At 43.1% G+C, this 19621-nt stretch overlaps 5 protein-coding genes across 5 annotated transcripts; 2 read left to right on the top strand and 3 right to left on the bottom strand.

Moving 5' to 3' along the window:
* Window positions 1-4955: 4955 nt before the first annotated feature.
* Window positions 4956-6354, bottom strand: BGW36DRAFT_389184 (uncharacterized protein). Its single transcript, XM_046217309.1, has 2 exons — window positions 5921-6354; window positions 4956-5860 (listed from the first exon to the last, which is right to left on the bottom strand). The coding sequence occupies exons 1-2, from the start codon at window positions 6214-6216 to the stop codon at window positions 5053-5055; spliced, it is 1104 nt and encodes a 367-aa protein (XP_046066885.1). The 5' UTR covers window positions 6217-6354; the 3' UTR covers window positions 4956-5052.
* A 2082-nt stretch (window positions 6355-8436) lies between these two features.
* Window positions 8437-9647, bottom strand: BGW36DRAFT_364255 (uncharacterized protein; the record flags this gene model as incomplete). Its single annotated transcript, XM_046214540.1, has 3 exons — window positions 8437-8783; window positions 8846-9404; window positions 9471-9647. 3 exons carry the CDS (start codon window positions 9645-9647, stop codon window positions 8437-8439), a joined length of 1083 nt encoding a protein of 360 aa, XP_046066884.1.
* A 1559-nt stretch (window positions 9648-11206) lies between these two features.
* On the bottom strand, window positions 11207-12139 carry BGW36DRAFT_364254 (UbiA prenyltransferase family-domain-containing protein; the record flags this gene model as incomplete). The annotated part of the gene is made up of 1 exon (XM_046214539.1): window positions 11207-12139. One exon carries the CDS (start codon window positions 12137-12139, stop codon window positions 11207-11209), a length of 933 nt encoding a protein of 310 aa, XP_046066883.1.
* Window positions 12140-13391: 1252 nt separating this feature from the next.
* On the top strand, window positions 13392-14828 carry BGW36DRAFT_350167 (uncharacterized protein; the record flags this gene model as incomplete). The annotated part of the gene is made up of 2 exons (XM_046213312.1): window positions 13392-14405; window positions 14541-14828. 2 exons carry the CDS (start codon window positions 13392-13394, stop codon window positions 14826-14828), a joined length of 1302 nt encoding a protein of 433 aa, XP_046066882.1.
* A 1012-nt stretch (window positions 14829-15840) lies between these two features.
* On the top strand, window positions 15841-18421 carry BGW36DRAFT_420172 (fungal-specific transcription factor domain-containing protein). The gene is made up of 3 exons (XM_046219490.1): window positions 15841-16347; window positions 16400-16873; window positions 16929-18421. The coding sequence occupies exons 1-3, from the start codon at window positions 15868-15870 to the stop codon at window positions 18027-18029; spliced, it is 2055 nt and encodes a 684-aa protein (XP_046066881.1). The 5' UTR covers window positions 15841-15867; the 3' UTR covers window positions 18030-18421.
* The last annotated feature ends 1200 nt before the right edge of the window (window positions 18422-19621 follow it).

Below are 19621 nucleotides of genomic sequence, written 5' to 3'. Positions count from 1 at the left end.
GATTAGGTGGTGAATTCAAAGAACGTATGGAGTAAGTCCGGTTTTGTGTCAATATAATCAAGACTTCCTTCGGCAGCCAGGTGGCTGTCTACATATGAAGACGAAGTCGTCAGGAGAGACGCGTCATCTTCTTTTGGGCATTCAGTACTCCGTACCTGCAACACACCATCTAACCTCGAGGGGCCTGTGGGGCCCTACGTTGTCAGTGGTGTTCCCCATTGGCACGATCTGCCGTAGATTCATATCGAATTGTCTTCCGAGAGGCGTTGAGTCCTGAGAACAGTTATATACATAGAAGATCATCCCTGATTCTGCGACTGCCCGGTTGCAAATCCCTATTCCACAAGCTCGTTGCATAGTTCGCTCACTTAATTGAGACACGCAACATGGTGCCGCTAGATGCGTGGAATGGTGATGTCTGAGGGCGTTGTGACACAGAGACTAGACTTTTACTGTGTCAACCCTGCGCGACAACCCTTGGCTCTAGCTCGGCGGAGAGGGACGCTAAAAAAAAGCTTCGGTTATGCGCTGTCCAATCAGTGAGCAGGCTTGCGCGGCAAATGATGCGGTGCTTTCTATCTATTGGTCAAACTAGTGTTCCAGTGGGGCCGGTTACGAAGCCAATCTTGAATAGCTTCACTGCTACCTCTTCTGCTGCTTCTTCTTTCTATTTCTATAATTATTTGCCTATTTTATTGCTGACGCTTGATGTCTCATATTACGCATCGATGAGGAATATATCCACACATATAGTAATTTATAATTTGATGAATACCGGCCATTTCCAACCAGCAAGAAACCTGCCCCTGTTTGAGACACTGACGTCTCAGGTTACAGAGACCCGCACTGGTCTCGTAACAAAGTTGAGGCCTGTATAAGCTGAAATTATATCTTTATAATCAATATTGCGCTGCAATTTGCAGGCTCTGGTGGTGACGCTGATGTATCAATTGATATGTATATATTTTATCGGTGTATGATGGATGTCTTTCTGATTTGAGGTATGACAGCAGTGTGTGGGATGCTAGGGAAGTCTTTGGGGATATTTTTGTTGTCATACGATCACACGGCAACTCACATCAATGAGGTGTTGATAATTTGCTTGTTATTTCGCTTCCCTCATTCTGGCCCGCAAGCTGCCGCTAGTAAGTGGTAATTAATTGGATATGTTCTCTCCGATATGGAAATCAATAACAATTAAGCACATGGTGTACTGAAGTCTTTGTCAAATCAATGTCTTACCTTCGGTATGTAACCTTGAAGGGTGAAATCAAAAAAATCAAGCTCAAAGGCAGCGAGCAAAATCGTAAGAGGAGGATTACAGACAGTGGAATAATCCGCATTCTGGCTAACGCGGCAACATACAGCACCGATGCTTCTTACGGTCATGTGAATGCTAAAACTTGTACTTGTTCCATGCATGCCCGGGGTCATGCATATGAGGCATTTTTGAACCAAATATATACTCGTTAGCCTGTTTATTCAAATCAAGTCAACGAAGACAAGCCAACAGCTGAATGAGTTTGAAGAGAATCTTCATTGGGAAGCTTACAGGAAAACTAAGTTACATGTAATTTTCAGACGTGTGATACTCTAGAGATGGCCCAGGGTAGTGACATCGTTAAAGTTTTCTCATCCGGCCGTGTTTACTAAATTTCTCGACTTCTCTTCTACCCTTTCAGTTTCTTGGGGTTTTTTCTTCTGTAACTAATAAGATAGCCAGTCCAACGCATATAAACCAATATTGAAAATACGGAAATAGTCACCATCATAACCATTATTAGTCAACTAGAATTCTACGATGTTAAAAGTTAAAAATAGAATGAATGTAAATTAACAAAAGCCAAGAGGACTATCGTGGCCCAAAGCTTCTTCCTATAGACCTGGTACTTAACCCAGTATAGTGTAGTGTAGTCTTTGTGTGTGAGATCTCATATTCTCCGAAACCAATTTTCCATCATATTGCTGTTTCTTTGTAGATGACTCTTTTAGGTTTCTTGTTTAACGTAGTTAATTTCTCATTTCTTATATTCTACTTCAGTTACATATTTGATAAAGAAATATAATATAACAAAGAAATTTATTGACTTTTCACTCTGCGAAATTGGACTTCTGAAGATACATATATGACAAACATCCAGGGATCGAGAGCATCTGTCTCTTCCAAGATTCTTCCTAAATCAACACACAATATCTCGATTCATTCTGAATGACTACTTATAACCCAAGCGGCAATTCATCGAAATCATGCGATCTTTAATTCTTCTATTCATACTCCTAGCTGGAGCAATGGCAACACCTTTATCGAGTTCCTTATTTTCGAGATCATGTACCTACGGGGCTTGGGGCTGCTGCGGGACTCACGGGGGGTCTGGTACCAACGCAACTTGCCAATGCAATAGTTCTGGTCAGTGGGTGGTGACAGCGGAGTGTAGCGTCGACTGTTGCAGCGTGGAAGGAGCCCGAGCCTTTTGTGTTTGCTGATTTATTCGGTGAGTCTGCTATCATTGCGGCGGGTCTCAGATATCATCAGATGGATGAAATTGCTAACATTAAGTGTCAAAGAGACTCCGCTGAACTATTTCACGGGCGATTGTTGTTCGGAATTCGAACGGATTTGCGTAGCCTCGTCAAGTTATATCTAGCTTAGCCTTCCAGGCTTCTCAGTTATTATACGATTACAGTGGACTTTGATTGTCTTCTACCATCATGTTGGCAGTTTTGATGAACTATGGAGCCTCTCAATCCTCACTTGCATTCTGTGCTGTATAAAACCGACTAGGAACCATGAATATCGAAGCCAGTACCAAAGTTTCGCTTGGAACTTCATCTTCAGGTTTTAAACACGTCTAAATATTGGTGGTTTGGTATGGATAATTAGGTTACATCAAAGATAACTTCTTCACATCCCCACCCATCAAGTATCGTATACCCATTACCATGATACACATATTATGGCTTTCGACAGAGTCAAAGTTGATGTACATAATTGGTTATCTTCTCACTTTCTAGAAATGCTACACATGTAGGATTTAGAAACGCCTTAGTATGATCGAGTGTATCGTATATTGGTCGATTTCATGGTTTTACTAACATACATAAACTATGACAGTTGAAGAGAAATTGAAAAAGTGGGATTCTAACAAAAGCCCAAGGAGTAACTAGAAGCTCTGGATCATATCCATCCGTGGAACCTTCATGCGCAGTGTTGAACAGTTCACGGAAACCACCACCAGAATCAGAATTTATCCCAATACATCCAGAGTACTCTCCGCGTGCATTAATGCACTCTGCAATGCTATTAAACGTAAAATTAGCCACCGCCCGGCCGGTCTCAATGGGGTAGAAATGACCACAGTTAAGGTTAAAAACCTGCTTAGAGGAGTTGAGGGAGATACTATTATAGTTATAGTTTGAGTAAAGGTTAATATGGCTTTTGCTGTCTTATTGACCGTAATTATATTGATGATTATGTTGTAGTAGAGGCTAGCTTGTTAATGATTGCAGATGAAACTACAATCGTAGTAGCACTAGCTGTCTGATTTTCTGTTTTTAGCATAGTTACTATGTCTGTTGAGTAGGATGTGGTATCAATGAGATCAGTAGTCGCCGATGTGACTATCTGTAGGACAGTCACAAGCACCTAGGAAGTCTTATCGATTATAGTAGTCGCAGACACCACATCGTCACTTGTGACCGTCACCAATTCTATCACATGTACAGTTGCTGTTGCGGAGACGGTCGGTTGTGAATGATCAGCATTGCCATTTTACATATTTCTGTAATCATGAGAAGGGCACATACTACTATTGTCCGAGTAACCTTATATCCAGTTGTCGTCAGCGTCTTGGTGATGATAGAAGCTTCGACCAAGCATGAGCAAGTACGTCTTAAATCATTGACTGTAATTTTTTTGATCTCGTGTAATCAGCTGCTTCGCAGACAATCTAGAAATTTGCATTGGGACTCTGGTGCTCGACATCCATCTTCCTCGTAGTTATGGTCATTGACCTCCCTTTTCTTTAAATAGGTCGTCGCAGTAGTAGTCTGTTACTGTTCACTGTAGACCTAGTTTTGGTCGTTGTTGGATGTACTGTAGAAGTCCTGGTTAGTGTCTTTTGAATATACTCGCTGTAGAATGCACTCGCTTCTGGTAGTAGGAGAGGATCTTGGAAAAGCCACCAGACAGGGTCATTGGTGCACTGTAGAAATAAGAAAGTAGTCCTTTAGCATTTATTGAAAAGGATTATATCCGGATTACCGAATTTTTACCTGTGGGAAAGAATGGCGAGTCTCTTTAGCGTGAGAATCGCCACCAAATGGTCGTGCAAAAGCTTGAAGAGCTCCTCCTAGGCCAAGTAAGAATGAAACAGGCCTTTTATTAATCTATTTTAATAATGTAGAAACAAGAGACTATAACCTTACGACACTACAGACGAAGGGCATCGGTGCCGGGAGAGTTTTGGGATTTCCCCAGGGTTATATATACAACGTATCTACACCTCGCTACTACGACAGAGGACCGTTCATCGTTTATTTCTCCGAATTTTAGGTTGAGCCTCATCAATTAATTCAGGTCATTATTTATCTAGATTTAAGTGTACTCAAACGAGAATCAAGACTTGGTGTGCCTCTAAATGGACCTGCCAACAACAGGGAGTACTTGTCCACGGGGGCAAATCGCCACGTCGGTATTTGGTTCTCCAATAAAATTCAGGTAGAGAAATTAAAGCTTCGTTAGAACCTACTAGCTTTTTCTAGGTCTAGGATCGTGTTTGGTCTGGAATAGTACCCCAGCCGTTAAATGGCAAAATATAGCGAGGCAAAAATTGTTCGCACCAAAGCACAGGCCCTTAATCAAGTTTCGACAGTCATCTGACGTCAGGCAGAAAATATTAAACATTTAATGAGCAGAAATACCTGCACTATCTAAACAATTTATATGTTCAATACTGCAATTAATAATATTCCGTCTTTTTCAATGATCAAAAGCTATGAGCAAATACTACTTGTTTAACCACACTTAGCTAGTTGCAGATACACCTATGCTTATTAATTCACTGCTTGCAAAAGTCCAGTCGCAGCAGCTTTTTTTGCAGGTACTTTTATGTCTCTCCCCCCTCTACTTCGAGCATTGTCCTTCCCAGCCTTGATTGCCACTGCTCTATGTGACTCCCACTCTCTCGCAGTCATTGTTGTGTCCTCTTCACCTTCTTCCAGAGGCGGGATTATGCTATCGCCTCCAGCTAGTCTCTTCATTGGCGCATCCCCGAATGGCCGAACCAAATATGCCAGACTGTAGCGAATAGACTTACTCTGATCACCTGGAGCAAAAGTCACACGATGCAAGTTACTACGCAAAATACCTGCACTCCATTCAACCATGGCGTCGCCCAGGTTAACAATCGCACAGTTAGGCTGGGGTTGAACATACACCCAGCTATCATCGTCCTTGGCATCGGCACCAGCTGGGAGTATTTGCAGTCCCCCAATGGTATTGAATAGAATCGTCAAAGATCCAAGGTCGGTATGGCCAAGAAGACTTGTGCGACGGTCCCCTTCAGGCTGTGGTGGATACCGAAGCATCCGGAGTGACGTGCCGGAGGGACGACCCTGCGGCTGAAGTGAGGAAAGTGTGCCTTTAGGGAGTCGTAGTTGGCTATCTAGAATATCGCAAATTAAATCGGTCACCACATGCGCCTGCTGCATGTATGCTTTGATATCCGACCGGTTTTCTTCAATCAATGGAGGATTTGGAAGTGTCGCCGAAACTCCAGTCATGTCATCTTGTCCGACATTGTAGAATTCAACGCGATCCGGTCTGCCGTCTTCAATTTTGAGATTTCCGAGATGTTTATACCTGCCGATCTATTCAGCTTGAAGGGTTCAACACCTTGTATATACCTCGCTCTAGACATACCCGAAGAGATGGTGTGGTGGCCTGTAAGCATATTTCATCAACTCGTCTTGTTCCAGATTATTGACATCCTCGTTGATCTCAAACATGCGCTCAGCACGCTGAAGGAAGTTTTGACCTTCAACGCAAGTGCTGAAATCGAGCAAGAAAAAGCCCAATGTTCGTGAGGCTTCAAAAAGAGCCTCCGATTCAACCTCATCTCCAGTCAAAAGTTTGGCATATGACAATCGATTGAGCTTCGCGATAGGGACATCACTAGGGAAAGCAGGGAGCTTGCTAAAGTATTGATCGGTAGGCATTTTGTTCTGAGATTTTGTATCAACTGATATTCGGTTGTTTGATGAAATCAAGTTTCATCAAAGCTATAAGGGATCGACTATGATGGAATGCTATCAAGACACAAGTTGTTAATCATAAAATGAAAACATCGTTGCTTACTTCCCCTATTGCAGACGAGTTAGGAAAGTAGTACCAATCAATCGAACTAGACCAACTAGAACCAACAAGATGCCCCGCGCCGTGACAAGAACTACGCTACAGATAATATTCGCCATGTATTATTGATACAGTTATCTCTCAACTCTATGGACAATGTTGTTCTGGGGTTGAGAACGTCAAGAAATGATTCGTGTGGATCATAACGTAAAATTACCAATAAGACGAAGAACCTTTTTGCAGTCAGCACATGTGCTGCAATCGATACAGGTGCCACAATGCACAGTCCATGTCGGAAGGACGATCAATGCCCCATAGAATAGATTTTATCATTACTATGTCCACTGTTAGGTAAAACAAGCTTGCACGGGTTTTCTAAGTGGGTATTATTGACTACTGATTATTGTAACTTGACATACTAGTTGCATCCATGCCGCCGAGTGTCCACATCTAGTTTATATTATGGGATGCAACTTATACCGAGAAACTTCTAAGGCCGTGCACGGCTTGCCAAGACCCCATGGAATAGGCGAAGACCCTAAGCCTTTAGGCTCTTCGAAAATACCGTCGATTTGAGAGTAGTAATAACAATACACTGATAGAGGCGTCCCTAGTGAGTAATGATAATCACCAGGGGTGCTACCGGCGTAGCAAGTGGACGGAACGTCGTACGAACAAGTGTAAACTTTTGGCATGGTACAGCTCGCAGCTCTGATATAGGTATTTATGTTTGCGTGTTTTCAGTTGTTAATTCGTAATTCTACTGGGTACAGGGTTCTTTTTTACCCCTCGGAATCAATAGACTGTAATTAAGATGCACCATCGGTCTTAGTGCTCCGAAATTTGAGCACTATCCATATCGAGCTCAGCCCGATCGCACGGCAAAAAGCAAAGTGAAACGCACAATCTGGTTTGATGATTGATCTAATCAGTGCCATGTTACTAAAGGTTCAATGATATGATCGAACACCCGATCGTTTCCCATTATGTAGCGTACACGCTAAGGGCTGCTAAACCATGTATGTCCCACAAGGAGCGCGGCATATGCCGTTATGTTGGTTTCCAAAACGCCAGAATGTTCATCAGCTTCTTTCACAACCTCGGCGTCGGGTTTCAACCTATCTCCACTCAAGTCATTCAAGAAGGGTCAAAGAAAAAAGTGGAAAAATCAGTGCATAATGGATGAATCAAATCGATCACACAATCGAATATCCGTAAATCTGGGTTGCCCCTTGGATATCGGCCGACTTCAACCACCAGCCATAGGGTACTCCGAGTAAATTTGGGTTTTCTTGTGGATTTGCAGCCTAGTGGATTTATGAATGGTTGTCTTCTGTATGGCCCCCACGGCTGTATGTTCAAATATGCAGAATGTAATAATACTGCTCAGATTTCCATGATGGCTTCATGCATATCTATAAAAGGATTGTTAAGATGATAGATCACAAATTATGGCCTCCCAATATCCCTTAACCCCGCCCGCCCACTGGAGAGTTAAAAATCCATAATACGGAAAAACTAGCCAACCCCTTCAAGGTTCGGTCAGTAGTACGCGGTTGGAAGACCGGGGGGGGGGGGGGGGGGGAGCTTACGGTGATGTCAGGGCCTCGAATTTAGTAGTGTTCACCTAAGTAGTAGTACTACGGACTTCATGGGCAGATATAGATAACAGCAGAGTCCGGGCATGGCAAACTGCAAAGTAATACCGTAGTGTGCACTCCAGATCCCCTACCTATTTTACCTTGGCTCTTGTTTTGGGTCTTTAGGCTGCCAGCCTTCGTCGTAACGGTGTTTGGGGCTATGAAGATTGTCTATCATACCAAAGACTAGGCAGAAAATAGAGAAAGAAAATTGATGGAGTATGCACTGTAATCTTTACATGTTTTGGTGCGCCACAAGGGCATCTGTGTGTTGAAAAAGCCGGAATGAAAGCCAACCCAAGTATTTTATTTGCAGCAGACTCCATAGAATAATGCGTTATCACGTAATTGAAGGTATTAAGTAAACAGAACCAAAGCGTAACAGGTTGGATCGTAGCCAAATAAAAAGGTTGCGTTAGAAAAGTGAAACTTGTTCCTCGTCACTTATGCTTGACTATGTTCAACTGTAAAAGACTGGGATAGTTTTATACGATTTTCTTGGTTCATGGACTTAAGCGGTATCTCGCTTTCAGTACTATGAACACTTCCAATATCGGCTCGAGAGGCATGAGTGGTCTCCGTAAACGAATATTTGTTTGGGCGAGAGTTGTTGCTCCGTAGGCGATCCGAGCCAATGGTTGGTACAGCACCCCCGCTCATCTTGTTGTACTTGTTGTAGCTGCTGCTTTGGTTTGGTCGTTTGAAAAGCGGCATTAAAGTAGGAATGCATGCAGCGATAGTTCCCACAGAGAATTCTAGTTCGGCGACGATAACAATGGGGACAATTGTATCTATGTTATCTTGTTAGCTGATATTAGATAAACAATGGAGGTTGTCATAAATGACATCTTACAAGTCTCATCTTCTGCAGTCAGGTTCGGAATAAATGCATTACGTAAGGCGTTTGCGATGGTTGCCATCAGACCCAGGCTCATTAGGGCGCAGATAGCGATTTTCTTTTTTAAACTGATCTGGATCTTCCATAAGATGACAATGGGCGAACCAGTCAAGAACAGATCCGCCAAAATGGCAAAGGCAGACTGCACGTAGGATACGTTTAAGGGCGTCTTCTCGCTCATACACCTTCCTTTGATGGTCGGCGTCCATAAAGCCCGCAGGGGAATGCATTGTAGTCCAACAACGAAGCATAATACAAGGGTGGTGATTATTAGAGGCGTCAACACACCCCAGATGGCCAGAGAAAATTTGCGACTTTGCTTTAGGCGAAGCAAAAAAAATCCAATCGACATCTTCGTGATAAGAGCTCCGGAAACATTGAGAATTTGATAAATGGCGTTCCATTTAAGTATTTCAAGGGCCGAGTGTGTTGGGTCAGGGAGGTATATCAAATGGCGACCCATTCCAGCCGAAACCATATTAGAGAGCACAACATCGCCCGCGATTAGAACCCCCTATTGAATTGTTGAATGTTAGATAGCTGGTCAACCGAAAAGAATGAGAGCTGAGTGGGGAATTACCAAGGTGACCACAATCAGTACATCGTCATATCCGAAGTTCTTTACCACCATAAGTCGCACATAACAGCGAAGCGCAACACATATGACTGCCACCGCTAGGAATGACCAGGTAACTCCATTGACAGCAGGCCCGTTATCATGATCAGGATAGGGAGGAGGACTCGACGAGGAAGACATTTTCGTCTAAGATAAGCGTGGGTAAAAGAAAACAGGAACGGACGAGATGTTCATACATAAGCATGTGTGATCAAGTTAAAGATTGACTGTTTTGATGGATTGCTCTGCTGATGAACATTGAACTAACGATGCTATACCCAGTGGGGCTACTTTCGAGTGAAAGCAACTTTCAAACCGGGAAAGACGCACGCCTTCTACAGAAGATGCGGACTATGGTGAAGTAGGGCACGGGACCTTGTCCCGTTTAGCGCGGGATGGACTAAAGTTACCGATTATGCATGATAGCCGCCAATCAATATTACTTTCTCAGCTAAGCAGACTTCACGTCTGAGGAGTCATGGTTCTCCACCGATAATCTTAAACCGAAAACTGATGTGCCAAGGCAGCCGGGCCCTTCCACGTATGACAGAGTGTCTTTGCGGCCACCGCGTAATAACAAATGCAACTTCGGACTGCGAACCATTTTCACTCCTGGCACGGACATCGTTAATAATTGCAAGCTCCTTGTGCTGCAAGCAATTTCTACTTAGGGCTCCTTCATAATCCTATTATGAACCATTTAACGAGGTAAGGTGATATATTGTGCGATTTAAAGGATTGCTCGCCCAATGATCGGCTCACAATGAGTGGGTCGACCTCTAATAATGAGGTTGCTTATTTCAACACATTGGTACGGAGTACGAGTACTGCATAATGGAAGAAACTCCCCAACAACCGGATACACGTATCCATAGTCATGAAGGCTATTGATTTCTGTATGGAAATCGTTCTGAGTAGGGGTTGGCAATGGGTGCACAAGGAATGACTAGTCAATGGGTCTGTAATAATTAATCAATATATACAATTTAAAGTCCTGATTGACACGTATCAGGATGAGAACACTACGAAGATCGGCCCGCTGGTTTGCTTCTTGTTGTAAGTTGAAACCCGGTGTCGGGCCGGCCACCGCTTCGGTCCCTACCTAATTCGTTCGCGCATGACGCCTTCCAGCTAGCGTCTTCGCTTGTTAGTTTAATGATGTAGGACACGCTTTTGGAACATTTTTAAAATACAGGAACAGTATACGCATACGTACGGCTCAAACGAGGAACAACCCGTCTTGTCAATTACTCTATTCGGATATTGTGGCCCACAGCTACCTGTCTTAGGGCAAGGAATCACCCGAAATCGTTTACATCCCACCAAATCTGAGCTCTTATTACTTCTGAAAGTCATTCAATGCAATCGACCTTGAAATCGGCTGGTCCATAAACCCTGGTTTTGAGTTTTAGGGTATCTACATGTCCGTTCCTCCTTAATTTTCTGTGCAGGATTGTTAGACGCTTCTTAGTAATTCACTGACCGTAAAAGCGCATGCGTATTTATAAAAAGAAGCATCAGCTGAAGATGTCATAAAATAAGTAACACTCTATGAATAGACGGTTGCATCATGATATATGCAGTCGGTTGGCCCCCAATATCCAGTCATAAAGTGGGACTCCATATCCAAGACTTTTATCAACCCGCACAAAGAGAGAAACGCCATAGAATATAGCAGCCTTGGCTAAATTCCGTCCCTACTAGTATGTTAGTTTTAATAATGGCAGAGCGAAGATCGACATCAACCAGACGCTCCAGTATTTGTAGGTGGCTGTATCAGAGTGGGGATCGCGCCACAATAAAACCCGTACAGACACGATACCTGCCAGAATACAGGGAATAGTGGCTGTCATGACCCGTATGTAATAACCAGGAAGCGACGACGAGACTGTTGCGAGCCAGTATGCTGGTGTGAGAATTGACCAGGTCAAAACTCCGACAGTGATCGTCCAACGGGCGGGAATATCACCAATTGCCAAGGGCGCCGTACTCCGTCCTCGTGCACGGTCACCCTCTTGATCCTTAAGGTCTTGCACATGCATAGTAGACAGTATAATAGCAGATACTATACCGAGCCACGAATAGCCCCCGTCGTTCAGCCCAGAGCCAAGTGAAGAACTCCCAGCGACGCGCATTGCTCCACAGCCGTAGGCGAAATATGCCGCGCTATTAACGCCATTGCGAATTAGGAAGTGCTCATCAGCCCCTCCAAGATCATTGTACATCCATGTCAGCAAAAGACAGACAATGGTTTCTTGCACGGCCCCAAGATAGCTGTGGCAAAGAGCCACGACTAATGGAATTCCTACGAGGAGAAGACGTCGTGCCTGAGACGGACTAATGCGTCCGGCTGGCAGTGGCCTCCAAGGCTTATTGATGGCATCTTCGACCATCGCCTCCTCGCTCCTTTGGTTTGATATTGAGAAAAGGAGCACATTGATCCAAACCCAGAGAAAAGTCTGGGGGATTCGACTGAGCGTCTCCCGCCACATTTCGGCATCTGTTGGCGTTATCTGAATCGACAGGGCGGCACATGTTCCCAAACATGTGACAGGAATGATCATTGTAGGAATGTCGTTCCGTGGGAACAAGTATAGTGTCTTCAGAAAAGAAGGTAGAGACGATCTGGACATCTTCTCGTTATGAGCACAATTTCATGGGAAATAGATAGAAGATTTTGGAACTATAGGAAAAGCCCTCATCAGATTATCTCTGCTCACACACTTACATATTGATAACTTGACATCTCAGCTCTCGGTATAGTTTTAGGATGCCCAAATGCAACAACAGAGGAAGCATCTATTTCTTTCATCGTTGGTGGTACGAGACAAAGAGTCTTTGAAGGTTGATAACGCTTACTGCATATGAAAAACTTGCTGGTTTCTTCTGACATTATATCGTAATACACCGAAATTTGGAGGATTATATAGTTTGTCAGCTCTTGCTGAGATCGCCGTAAGAGGTGGAGCAAGCTAAAATTGGGTATTCACGGAACTGTATTCGTATGTCATGTTCGGGACAAGGCAGAATAATGGTTGTAGTATTACATAGTTACCATGTATGGTTAGGGCACTGAAACCGTACAAGACAACATTTAATTATAAATAATTTGTGGGCATATATAGCGATCAACTATTCACCTCCGGGATACAACTCCACTAAGCCTTTCGATTGTGGTTGGATAGAAAGAGTCGAGATACGGAGAACAGCCTCGCAATAGTTCGCTTAACGATGAACACAGTATGCCATGCAACGTGACTAGTACAACATATTCTATATGGGTGGGATTCGAGGATCAATTTATTGGGATCACCCAATCTCCACAGACCGGTCTATTGGGTCAACAGTTGCCTGTTTGCCCACTTCACAATGCGGAATAGCTCTTCCTAAGATATGATGCGGCATTTGTCATTTCCGGAATGCTTTTAGTCGGTTGGATGTTACAGTACTATGAATGCTAAATTTATCAACATTAAAACAACTTTGTCCATTTGAAGAATTAACAATACCCTAAGTGAGGTGTGGATATACGCACGGTGACCTATCCAAAATACCGGATTTCCCACTTGTCTACAATGGGCAAGGTAGCCCGCTAGCATCGAAAACTCTAGGTCTCAAAAAGCAAAAATTATCGAGCCTTAATCCCTCCGAGAAAACCCACGGCCGGTTCTGGCTGAGCGGTGGAGTTTGTTGGGAATTGAAGAAATCCCGGCTAGCCTCTTAGCATCAATTTAATAATAATAATACATATTAATAATAATACATATGGTGTAACATATAACTTTAGGGGGTTTCTGCCCATGGTGAAAAAAGAGAAAGTTCAAATCTATGAACTCCTATGGTGACTTCGCCGCTGGCCTAGCGTTTAAATTGAATAGGTATACAATGCATCATCACCCAGGCGGCTACTTTGCAATTGACCTAGGTCATCTTTCGCGATCATGGAATTTTCTACAATCACCAGAATCTTCACCTATTTTATTTATAAGCCTAGCTTTTATTGCTTATTTAATTCTGATTCGTCACTGTCGTTATTCACGTTCTGCACGTCATGTTCGACTTTTCTCAGAGTCCCAGGTTTTGGACAGACAAGAAATGCCTCTTCCTGTAGCCCAGAAGATTTACGATTCTCTTATGCATGCCGAATTTCCATTCTGGTTTTGGAAAGGTATTGAACTTGCCTTGTTTCGCACCTATGGTATCCCAACAATCTCGTCACAGCTAGCAAAAACTTCACGATTAGTGGCACCAGACGCTCTCCCTCGTCGATATGTTGAGACAGAAGTCCTCTTTCTTGAATTTGCGTTGAGACAATGGGGAACAGTACCATGGCTACAGGCAATGGCACGGACACGGGCTATTCATGCAGCGTATCGGAAATCAGGGTCCGTGAAAGAGGAAGATATGCTATACACGTTAGCGTCTCTTGCCACGCAGCCGGTTTTGCTAGTGGAGAAATTGGAATGGCGGTCCCTTAATGAAGTCGAGCTCACTGCTGTTGGGACATTGTATCGTGCTATCGGAGATGCTCTCAGTATTGACTATACTCTACATCTTCAGCCTTTCATCAAGAAAGAAGGCACTGGTCAGAATGGACTTGACTTTTACAGTGCCCTTCGTGATTGGCAAGTCTCATACGAAACTAGAGAGATGGTCTACACCCCACAAAACAAGCTACTATGTGATGCGGCTGTTGGGCTGCTTCTTTGGGGGGTGCCTGGGAAATCACTGAAGCGATTCATTACAACGGCGTTAACTACCATTATGGATGATTTGCTGCGAGAGGCAATGGGATTCCCACCAACCCCATACTGGATCGCCTCTATCACAAAGTGTATTTTGGCTACTCGTAAAATGTTCCTGAGACATCTGTGTCCTCCACGGCCAGATCTGCTAAAGGTTCAGAGATGGAAGAACTTGGATCCATCATCTATCACATGTGCCTTTGCCTCTGGGGACACCTCAAAAATTGATGGCATCCAAAAGATACCAGCTTCTACCAATAATGAATCGTCGGAGAAAGACATGATAGAGAAAAAAGTGAGAGTTCATGGTCCTAGTGTGCCAAACACCATAATGAGATCGTATGTCGCAGCCCCATATTTCGTGGAACCTACCGTGTGGAATCGATGGTTCAGTCTTGGAACATGGTGGTGGTGGGCACTTGGACTACCAATCCCCGGTAAGGACTCCGCTCATCAGCCAGAGGGATATTATATCCCAGCCTTGGGACCACCTTTAGGGCGGACTGTAGCCTCCCAGAGGAGAGAGGAGAAAAAGGTGAAGGCAGTGGGATTATCCAAGGGATGGCAATATTTATAACGCTGATGACGCGGAAAATTCTATGCATCTCTTTCGTTGATGCGAATGAAATTTACAGAACCTCAAGACTTAAATTCATTGATAAACGTCATTTGTTTATTTAGCCGGAGTATCTCTATGCCCATTTCATATTATCTACAAACTTCAAACACTGAATGTTTGCTCTTATACCCAATGTTGAGCACTTGGGAGGTCTATGGTTATATTGAAGATATAATGACCTTGCCACCTCAATGTTCCAGATGTCTACGTTGTAGCAGTACTTTCCTAGTGCAATATTGAGCACTTCCTGAAATCAGCACACTTCGTCTAATATTACATTCTCATGTTTCTTAGACCTCAGTATCAATTGGTCAATCCGGCTTTGCAGCGTTGGCAATTGACAAATATTCCTCGTAACTGTGTAAGAAAAGGTTCCAATATGAGCTCCATTATCTTGTAACTATCTCCGTTTCATCATAAGCAGTTAGTTCAAAGCTATATAAATAAAAATGACTAAATACATATATTTCAGAGGTCGTCTACATTAGATAAAATTAAAACCATTTCGCTCGGTAATAATATAAATTCAAAACAAAATTAAATATATCACAGGACATAAGTCTAAAAGGTTATAAATACCTTTCAGACAGACGTCGATTGGTTAAATGTAGGCATCATTTGGTGTATATGTGCCAGTTAAAGATTAATCTTAGGTATGTTTAAGTTGTGCATAATTTGAACAATCTAACATTGAAAGCAACGTTATCACACGTGAAGATAGCCCCACAGTACAATAAGCTATACCAAAGACGACTTAACACGATGTCTTCAATACTATTTTACAACTTTAACCATGAACTTTAAGAGGTAGATTAGACAAGCAGCATATCAACCAGGGTCGAGAATGATCAACTTCTTGAATGAGGCATTGGGCCCACATACCGCAAAAGGCAAGGTGTCCGCTGTTCGGCTGTTCGGAAGTCAGCGAACGGCCGATTCGCCGTGCCTTTAATTCCATGAACTCTTGAGAAGTATCTTCACTTCCTCAACTTCAACCATGGAAGATATTTCCGATGCATTCCCACCCCCCCGTGGATCGGCACTCCGTCGGTACAATGTAGAACGTTCTTGCTTGAAATGCCACGAACGCAAGATCCGCTGCGATAAGCGGACACCTTGTGCGTCATGTGTACGACTGGGTACTCTGTGCAGGTATCCAGGTCCAGAGCGTGCCAAGAGGCGGCAGCAACAGAAGGTCGTAGTGACAGATATCTCGACTCGCTTGACCCAACTAGAGAGGGCCGTTACCGCACTGGCGGAAGGACAAATTCCCGCCAGGAATGATGCAAATTCACCGAAGAAATTCAGGAGTATCAATGAGCGGCCAGAAAACCCCCTACATCAATCGACTTTGAGAGATACTCTTCCACCTGCTAGACGTCCGTCCAGCGGGCCTACAGGTGTTACCAGCAAAGGGTTACTTTTGCCGGACCGTCTATACATCAACGACCGTCTGTTATCACGTGTTCTTGAAAAGGTTAGTTGTACTTCAATCAGAACTCATGCAAGAGATTTACAACTATATACAGGAACAAGAGCTGCAGTCAGCCATTGGTGGCCCCAAAATTTCTAATACCGACACCAACAACGATAGCAAGTCGTCTTCTATCAATGTTGACACAATACTCTTTGGCTCCGGGCAGTGTGCAATAGATATTGTCACCCTGCATCCATCACAGCGTGAAGTCTCGCAACTCTGGCAGGCATACATAACCAATGTAAACATGCACATTAAAGTCTTGCATATTCCCACTGTCCAGTCGATGTTGTTTGCTGCAATAAAAGACTTGAAGAATGTGCCATACGATTTCAACGCTCTTATGTTTGCAATTTACTTCTGTGCCACTAGTAGCTTAGACCCAGTGAGTGTTGGACGTGTGCTCGGGCAGGAAAGACACGCTGCATTGCGACGATTTCAACAAGGGATCGAACAATGCTTAAGTCGAGCCTCCTTTTTAGAGTTACCAACTGTGACTTCTTTACAAGCCTTTGTGATGTTTCTGGTAAGCCAAATGCCACTTTCCAGTTCCCTAACTGCTGCTGAAGTAATTCTCTTAGATGAGCGCTCGAGTTCACAATAAAGGCCGCTCAAGCTGGACACTTACTAGCCTTGCAGCTCGGTTGGCGCAATCGATAGGTCTTCATCGAGACGGGAAGAACTTTAATCTACCACCGTTAGAATCAGAACTTCGGAGGCGTTTATGGTGGCAAATCGTAAATAACGATCATCGTGCATCTGAGGACCACGGAATCTCCATCTGCACATCGTATGGATTTTGCGACACGGAATACCCTCTTCACATAAATGATGCTGATATATCTATCCATTCACAAACCCTTCCTCCTCCGCGCAAAGAATTCTGTGATATGACCAGTTTTGTGATCATTACAGAGGCCAGTAGCGCGTTTCGCGAATATTTACCCGCCACGCGTCCTTTTCGATGTAGCGTTGGACCCAGCGATATAGACAAGAGGAAACAGTTGGGCTGTCTTTTAAATCGTTTGGAACGAATTTATCTTCCTATTTGCGATATAAACATCCCAACACAACGGAGTGCTTATTACATCGGAAAAGTCCTTATCTCGAAAATGAAATTCTTGGATGAACAGCAGTCTACCGCCTGCGAAACAAACGACAAAACAATTGCTTCTGGAAGTACGGACCATAGCCTCGTGTTAGCTTGTAAGGTACTGGAAGTATCTAATATCTTACTGCAAGATGAGCTGTTATCTCACTGTCACTGGATATTTCTTTCGTACACCCAGTACCACGCAGTGATATATATACTCTGGCATATGTGCGTTAATCCGGCTGTTCAGGATGCCGATTACATTTGGAACCTTGTTAATCATTACATAACCTTGGTTGAGTCCTTCCAAGCTATCGCTGACCTTGGACCAAAATGGCCATTCGTGCGTCGACTGAGGGAGAAGGCGTTAAGCATCAGAGAGAAATCGACGATAGAGGAAACTGTTTCTAATGAAAGTCAACAGCAAAATTCTCATTTCCCTCTTGACTCAGAAGCCATGCCCATTGCACGTGCAGGTGTGATTCACGAAGACTTTTTGGATTATGTCGACTGGGACTTTAGTGCATCATCTTTTGCCGACTGGAGTAACTTTTCTCTGAATCTCGATAAGTATTCCTATGAATCATAAGTTATCCCTTTATTTTCTGGAAAGGCTTCGTACCTCATAATTTCCAAGAATTGATGGAAAGCTTCGACCACTGGCTCAGAAATAGCGTTGATTAAATCTAGGGTTTGTGAACCAGTAGTTGAACTTCTTACGGTTGCTCCTCATCACAAATATTTGTACACAACGGAGCGTTTTTCATCCACCTTATGATAGGTTGCAGGATTTTATCTGATAAATACAACTGTATTATAGTATACAGATTGGGGGTCAAATTTGTATGTATCCTAAAGCTAGCATGAACTAAGACTAGTCACCTATGTCTCAACTATATTTATCCAACAATATACCCACAAGTTAGCCTTGAATAAGAAGGTGTTACTTAGAAACGTGAAGACGAAAAGAAGAGCATAGGATGAAATAAGTATGGTTCGTGTACTCTTCAATTTGATAAAGCTTCATAAGACCTTCGTATTCTCTCTTGATATCTTGTTCCAAATAGACACAATTTTGGCCAAGTGAGCCCATCCACTTGTCCACAATTAACTTGCATATTTTGATCAAGAAAGATGAAGTTGGAAGCCCTTGCAAATGGCTGAGACTTCCAAATTAGCTCTTATATTTAGAGCGTTAAGTACCTCCATCTGAACCTTCTTAATCAGAGCCTCTTTCAATGGCGACTGCCTATATAGCTGCTGAAAGCCCCATGACGCGCGCTCAAATAGAGGTTTATAGGTCGTTCTGAGGAAGTCAGGTGTTTCGAGATCGAGTAAAATATCGCCTCCGTGTACAAATGTTTTCTCTCTCTGTCATCGGTAGAGGTGGTACGTGCTGTTGTGTCAAATTTCTTATTGACTGTTTCTAGTTCCGTAGCACGAACCCAAAACCACCTGTTTTCAATCTTTTCAAGGCGTGATATAGTATTGTCTTGTTTCGCTTGAACCTTTGAATACTTCAGTTCAAGTTCTTTGCGAAGCTGTGAAATATCCTTAGAAAGCTTCACGTCAAATTCTTTCTGTTGCTCAGTGGACTTCTCGGCAATTTCATTTTGAGCTCGCCCATAGAACGAAATCCTCGATCGTTGCCTTTTTTTTGTCACCTTCCATCTTCAACTGTAGCTTTCGGCGGATGGATTTTATCGTAGAATTTTCGTTTAATTTTTTAGATGGTTTATATTCATCCAAAACCACCACCCCGTACCCGTCCTATATTTAATATTTATACTTGTTAGCCAGAGTATTTCGATGACTGATAAATACGAAAAAAAAATCACACTATGTCATTGGTCAAGACTTCCTCGAATTGAGAAACTTGGCTTATTGTTTCCGTAGCCATATTCAAAACGTGGTCTTTCTTCAGTGTGTTGATTGTTTTCTTTTTTAGCTGGTGTTTCAGGATCAAATTAAGAAAGAATCTAATCGATTAACTACTTAAAATTAAGAATATTTGGAAAGCAGCAAAGGCAGACAGGTCTGAATGATCGGTTCTCTTCCCTGTCTTCTTTATGTTGTTGGCTTTTTAAAAGACCAGGATTGAATGTTGACACATTTTGAAAAAGTTATAACGGTCTATGAAATAAAGACACTAGTTTGGGGTCTCTATGATGTTTGATATTT

Source organism: Talaromyces proteolyticus (genome assembly GCF_021365285.1).
Source record: "Talaromyces proteolyticus strain PMI_201 chromosome Unknown BGW36scaffold_13, whole genome shotgun sequence".
NCBI lineage: Eukaryota > Fungi > Ascomycota > Eurotiomycetes > Eurotiales > Trichocomaceae > Talaromyces > Talaromyces proteolyticus.
The sequence above is the reverse complement of the archived record's forward strand: the minus strand, read 5'-3'. Positions and strand labels throughout refer to the sequence as shown.

What these genes read in the sequence shown, in the direction of transcription:
- BGW36DRAFT_389184 (XM_046217309.1), bottom strand. Translation starts at nt 6,216, where the DNA reads ATGCCTACCGATCAATACTTTAGCAAGCTCCCTGCTTTCCCTAGTGAT. An exon ending in CCACCACACCATCTCTTCGG is followed by an intron (nt 5,861 to 5,920) that starts GTATGTCTAGAG and finishes ATAGATCGGCAG; the next exon opens with GTATAAACATCTCGGAAATC.
- BGW36DRAFT_420172 (XM_046219490.1), top strand. Translation starts at nt 15,868, where the DNA reads ATGGAAGATATTTCCGATGCATTCCCACCCCCCCGTGGATCGGCACTC. An exon ending in TATCACGTGTTCTTGAAAAG is followed by an intron (nt 16,348 to 16,399) that starts GTTAGTTGTACT and finishes AACTATATACAG; the next exon opens with GAACAAGAGCTGCAGTCAGC. An exon ending in AAGCCTTTGTGATGTTTCTG is followed by an intron (nt 16,874 to 16,928) that starts GTAAGCCAAATG and finishes TAATTCTCTTAG; the next exon opens with ATGAGCGCTCGAGTTCACAA.